General features: G+C 37.8%; 1 protein-coding gene across 1 annotated transcript in view; it reads right to left on the bottom strand.

The window, feature by feature from the left end:
* Positions 1–319: 319 nt before the first annotated feature.
* TLR2 (toll like receptor 2) overlaps positions 320–6,400 on the bottom strand; it is a 30,643-nt gene continuing 24,562 nt past the window's right edge. Inside the window, exon 3 of the mRNA XM_077279364.1 lies at positions 320–4,585. Coding sequence (XP_077135479.1) covers positions 2,209–4,578 — 2,370 coding nt within the window. The 5' untranslated portion in view covers positions 4,579–4,585 and the 3' untranslated portion in view covers positions 320–2,208. The remainder of the gene's footprint in view (positions 4,586–6,400) is intronic.

Raw genomic sequence — 6,400 nt, 5'->3', positions numbered from 1 at the left:
TGTAGCTTAAGGGGAACCTGTCACCATGAAAATGTGCGATCTGCAAGCATCAGGTTATAGAGTAGGGGTATCTGGGCAAATTGATACTGTATATAGTTTTGTAAGAAAAGATGCAGTATAACATGTGTTTTAACCACCATTAAAACCTCTGCTCTTTCTGGGATTTTTGGTCCAGTGGGCAGTCCTATCAGTGATTGACAGTGTTGTAGCTGTTTTGTTTTGTTCTGACCCAAAGTCAGATTACGGGATGACCAGTAAGGCCAAACTGTGAGATTGGTATGAGCACATGGAGAAAAGAATGCACACAAGTCGTGAGCATAAACACTTCTATTTATTCCCCTGTGAGCAGTTGTCTTATACCTTTTACAGAGAAATGTAGTTCCCATTGTAAATGTCCATCTGCCGCCTCCTTCTCATAAACGTCTTATGATCTGTTTAGCTATTACGGTACGTCTTTATCAGTGTACTAACCATAACCCACAGTTTCTTAGAACCTTTGCATGAGATAGGAACATTTTAGACCAAATATGAAACCTTAAGAAAAGTATTAAAGATAATATCAGAATAACAGACTAGTTAATACTAAACAAATATAGAATATTGAAGAAAATATTAACCCTTCTATATCAATTTCCCCCTTTTATAAATTATATAAACGCTACCATGGGGTTAGTTGGTATCCACACAGATTGGACAGGTTCCCTTTAAAGGCTCATTTTTATGTCTAAACTTAGATTTATCGGAGAATACTCCGGTAGGCCAGTCACACCCTGCATGTACATCAGAGGCTTAGATGGAATGTTTAGGTGAGAGCAAATAAAGCAAGCATGGTCACAACCAACATTTTTCTCATACTTGTATCACGTTGTAGTTCTGCTCATTTTACGAAAAAGATATCAATTATCTTCAGTATTTTAATTAATCTTTATTAATTGCCATCTAGCAAGGAGAATATTTCAAATACAGACCCACTGAAGAGAACTATGGTAATTATGTGGCTAATGAACTGATAAAGAAGCATCATATTTCTTGGTAATTTCATCCTCAAGAGATATAAAGCACCCCATCTCCAAGGTAAAGATACTTTCATCTCTTGCTCAGTTTCATGTTAGTGAAGATGGATATTTTGACACTTTTATTACAGACTTTTTATCTCACATTTAATGTCTTGTTTAATTGTTGACTAGAAAAAACATCTTTGATGAGGGACCAAGAAAATTCTACGTCATTTAGTGAAGCGCCTGTAATGCAGGAATAGAGAACAAAGATACTATAAGTTAATATGTTACTAAAGTCTGAGTGCAGAAACTTGAGCAAACTATGAAAGAACTTGTCGTGCAGGTAAAAAGCTATTTGTATTCTGAACCTGAACTTCCTGAAAATTAAATGCAAAACATACAAATAACATAGTAGAATTTCAAGATCTATGAACCAAGTTGGCTATAATATGTGTATATAACAAGGATATTCAAAGGATATCACCAGGATATGCCATCAGTTTCTGATCTTTGTGATGCAATCTTTAACAATAGAAAAATTAGACATATTATATGGCCATCTTACACCAGGACAAACCAAGTAGTTAAAGTCAATGGTTATGGTCTCTCGTTTGTTGTCATAGTTTTGCAATTCAATACTTGTCCATGATGTTTTTACTGGTGAACTGCATTTTTTCATGTTTTATCCGTAAAACCTATGCATATATTTACCGCACTGCAAAACTGCAGTAAAATGCAGAAACTCGGCCACTTAAGAGTCAAGCAGAAATTCCTCCCATTAGGCCACAATGTCTCATTCATCATGGGTTTTGTTAAATTTACCACTTACCCTTTATTTTATCCACAACCTTTGCCATCTCCTAGCTGTACTGAATGGATATCTGTAATTTTTGCAGCCTATGTAACTATGTACATGTAGTATTCAAAAACTTCACGTTGTTTTTTTTGTAAAATTCCCCATTAGCTTTCACTCTGTAACGTTTCTACTTAGATAGTGTTGTCTTCTTCTTGGAAGTATAACAACAACATATTTGGTACATTCTTCATTTAGAAGATCTACAATATATTCCCTAAAAACTAACTTTATACAAACAGCTTCATACAAAAGCACATTTCTGTCTCTGCCACTTGTTTGAGGACAAAGTCTTCGTTCTTGGTAAATAACATGTACGGATTACATTTTTGGTATGCATTGGATGTGTCCCTAACATTAAATAGTTGGCTCTATTTCTGGGTTTCCCTCTTGTTGCACTGCTGCTTTGAGTTTATCCCAAAACATATGTTGTTCTTCTTCTTCTGATGGCCACTCAAGGTAGGTTTTTGTGTTCATGAGTTTCCTCAGTTTGCAGAATCTTTTTGGAATAGTTGCCTTTTCAATGGGTTCCAGAACAACCAAAATGGCAGTGTCATTGTTTTCATCAAAAAGACGAAAGTGGGAGAACTCCAGCTCATATTTGCACCACTCACTTTGGACAAAATGCTCTGATAAGATGAACAGGGTTTTATGGCTCCTCTCCATGGCATCAATGATATTGTCAATTATCCATTTGCCTGGAACAAAATCCCGTTTATGAATACATACTCTTAGTGGATGAGCACCATTTTCTAGTTGTGGTATCATCATATTCTCAACCCACTCAGAGTCCATTTCACTGTAGGATATGAATGCATCAAATGACATCACTGTCTTTGATACTCTTAAAGGCTTCCTTTTAGTTTTTAACCAGGCCCAGGTCATCTTTGCATACCAAATACAATGAAGACAGTGACAAAGCCATACAATAATGGCTAAAACTAATATTGATACAATGCAGGAGACAGTAACAACTAATGTTCTGTGGCACATTAATATAGGGAGATGTGCATCTTTAATCTGGTAACCCCGTACTGAAGGAGGAGAATCACATATATAGTTTTCCGGCCAACCAAGTAATATTTGGTTATGTTGTTTTGCCAAATCCACAAACTGACATGAACAAAAATAAATGTTGTCACCTGCATCCAATCTTGTCAAATTTGGGAAGTGCCCCAAATCTGATTGGAAAAACTCATGAAGACTATTTGTCCTGATAACCAGTAAGGTTAGGCTTGGTAAATAAGCATTTCCAGGCAGCATGGTCAATCTATTATCTGATATATAGAGTTCCTTCAAATTTGTTAAATTAGATGTAAATTTTTCTAGATGATTGGCACTTACATCCAAAATCTCCAAAGTGACCGGAATGCAATTGTCGATCAGTTTTAACTTGCAATCTGAAATATTTAAGTATAACAGGCTCTTAGGCCAGATGCAGGAAGAAATAGTGGTGTCACCAAACATATTTTGACTTAAATCAATGTAAGTCAAGGATGGAATTTTTGAAAGTGCTTTTGACACTCTGGTTAATGAAGATAAGAGATTTCTGCTCACGTTTAAAGTTTGTACAGAAGGCCAGGCCCCAAAACCATCCAAATAACAGGTTGTACTTTCCAAAAACATGTCCGTTAGCACGTTCCCACTCAGATCAAGAAATGTCATCATCTTAAAGGATCGTGAAAAATCACAAGGCATGAGAAAAACTTTGCTGTCTGTGCAGGTGACACTTTTAATTGTATGTACTACCTTATAGACAGAACGGAAGTCTGTAAAAAGATAAAAATCTGGTATTTGCAGGTTCTTTATAATAATAGTTGATAGGGATGAGTTCTCATCTTTGAGAACTGGAACAGTTCGTCCTGTTCCCGAAAGCGTACTGTCTTCCAAAGCAAGAGTGGTAACATTTTTGTAGGTATGTATAATTTCTATTAGCTTTGGTAAACTATCATCGTTCAATACACACTTTTTAATCATTAACGTCCTCACTGTGGTATCATTGAGCAAAGCAAAAGCATTTGAATCCTGACTATTTTTGAAAATCGTATTCCTAATTTCTAACCAGGTAGCCGAAAGTGTAAGCTCACTTATTATTTCTGGAAGGAAAGTTAAATTTGAAGCAACAGTAGCATGCCCTATGTGTTGTATAGATTGTATGGTACCCTTAGTGTATTGTGTGAGGTGAGACATATTTAAGTAGAGTTCGTCCAAGCTCAACACACCATCAAAGTCTTGTTTATAGAGAGCAAAAAATTCTAGATTTCCAAATTTCAGATTCCTTAATGAGGGCAGAGTGGAGAACAAAGGCTTTTCACCAAGTAAAGTGTAGTGATTGCCTAGCAAGTTCAATTGTCTTAACTTGTGAAGACCTACAAACCAATCTGACGACAAGATGGGTAACTTGTTATAGGACAGATCCAATTCCTCAAGGTTTTGTAGTGACTGAAAAGAGTTATTGCTTATACTATGAATTTCATTTCCATATAGACAAAGTACTCTGAGGTTTTCATATGGCTTCAGCTCATCATCTGATATAGTTTGAATTAAATTGTTAGACAAGTCCAAGCCCTTCATTTGTCTTGGCAATGTAGAAGGAATAGAAGTCAACTGGAGTGAGGAGCAGTCACAAAAATCCATGTGGTCACAGTGACAGTCCGTTCCATCTTTTGAATACGATGCCCTCATGAAAGAGTAGATTAAGTAGAAATTCAATAGGTAATGCTTCATCTTTTTTCTAAAGACAAACAAAAAAATATATATACATCGTTAGAGTTGTTATAGTCCCATATATATGAGAAAACATATTAGTCTAAAACACATCAAACATATTTTTCATAAATGGGTCCTAAAAGTACAAGTTGACCACAAAATAGTCTTTGTGGACACTTCTGTATTACAGGTGTTCCGTGGCTCTAGTACAGTGAGCCCAGGGACAAACATACCATTGGTGCAACCTTCGCAGCCGTACAAGGGCCCAAGAGGTAAGGGGGTCAATTTCCACCTCTAAAGCAGGTGGAATTGTGCATTATGATGAGCTATTGGACTGCAAATGGACCATGTATTGTAATTACACAGTTGCCCTCTTCTCGCTGTGTCTGCTCCAGAGCGAGCCCATAGCCTGTATTTGTCCATATTGCAACTCTGCATGTGATCAACTTTATATGAAGGAATGTTTTTTTCCCTCAAGATTCCATGAGAAAGAAATGGTGGTATGTTTTATAGCTTGCCATGTTGTATGGCAACATTACCCAAGGAGTAAATCCGTTGAGAATACAATGCTTCTCAGAAGTGCCATATGGTGGAAACAGAATGTCTACAGCTCCATAAGATAAAGCAATAGGCACTCTGTGTGCCACCATACAGCAACTGATATGTGCACGAGATCACTACAGTAAAATGTAGCACATTTAACAGGGTTTTACTTTTTTCTTTCTCTTAAACCAACATCTTAAAACATTACAAATCACATATTTTTAGAACAAGGCCACTGTTTTTTTGTTCAGAAAAACTCCCTAAAAAGTGCTGTTAGGCTAGTTTCACATTAGCGTTTAAATCCGCAGCGTTTAAAACGCATCCGCAAGTGGTGGAAAAACCGCATATAAACGCGTACAAATGCGGCGTTTTTTAGACGCATGTGGGATCGCATGCGGTTAAAAAAACGCCGCGTTTGTACGCGTTTATATGCGTTTTTTTCTAGGTTTGCGTTTTTGGTGCGCAGAAATTTCACAAGAGAAAAATCAAGATAACCAGACACCACCAATGGGACTACAGAGGGCGTGTATTATGGAACCTCTATATATAGACCCTAGGGCTACTGAAATCTTAACAGTTTGCTACTGTATCCTGAGTCATGATGGATCTTCGCAAGGAGAGCCTTTAATTTCAACCTGGATTTAAGCATCAAGCTGTTTCTTGCCTGTGCTTTTGCTTGGGAGCAAGACAGAAATCGCGAAAGATGGAGAAGGAGACAACGTAGGCGTTTTTGGAGACACCCCATTATCGAACTACGTGAGAGCCGTGGAGCCTATCACACGCTCTATGCCGAGCTTAATGCCAACCCGGAGAAATTCCAGGAATACACAAGGATGTCGCAAGACTCATTCCGGGATTTGCTTGCTCGTGTCCAAGGAGCCATACGGCGACAGGACACCCAGCTCCGTAGAGCGATTCCACCGGAGGAACGTCTGCTGGTTACATTAAGGTACGTTCCAAATAAACCAATGAAAGTCCAAATGTTTTGTTTTCTGACATGTATTTTTTGGGTATTTTCCTTTCTTTCTTTAGCGTAAACACACCATAAGTAGAATAGATTGTAATGTTTCTTGGGTTTGTTTTACAGATTTCTGGCAACCGGAGAGAGTTTATCATCCCTCCACTTCCAATACCGGCTTGGAATATCCACCCTGTCCGGAATAGTTGCAGACACCTGTCAGGCTTTGTGGAATGTACTCCGGGATGAGTTTATACCCCTACCCACCGTTGACATGTGGCTTGAAATTGTGGAAAAATTCTGGAGTGTTTGTGATTTCCCCAACTGTTTAGGAGCGGT

This window comes from Ranitomeya variabilis, chromosome 1, assembly GCF_051348905.1.
Source record: "Ranitomeya variabilis isolate aRanVar5 chromosome 1, aRanVar5.hap1, whole genome shotgun sequence".
Classification (NCBI taxonomy): Eukaryota; Metazoa; Chordata; class Amphibia; order Anura; family Dendrobatidae; genus Ranitomeya; species Ranitomeya variabilis.
This window is presented reverse-complemented; position numbering and strand designations above follow the sequence as displayed.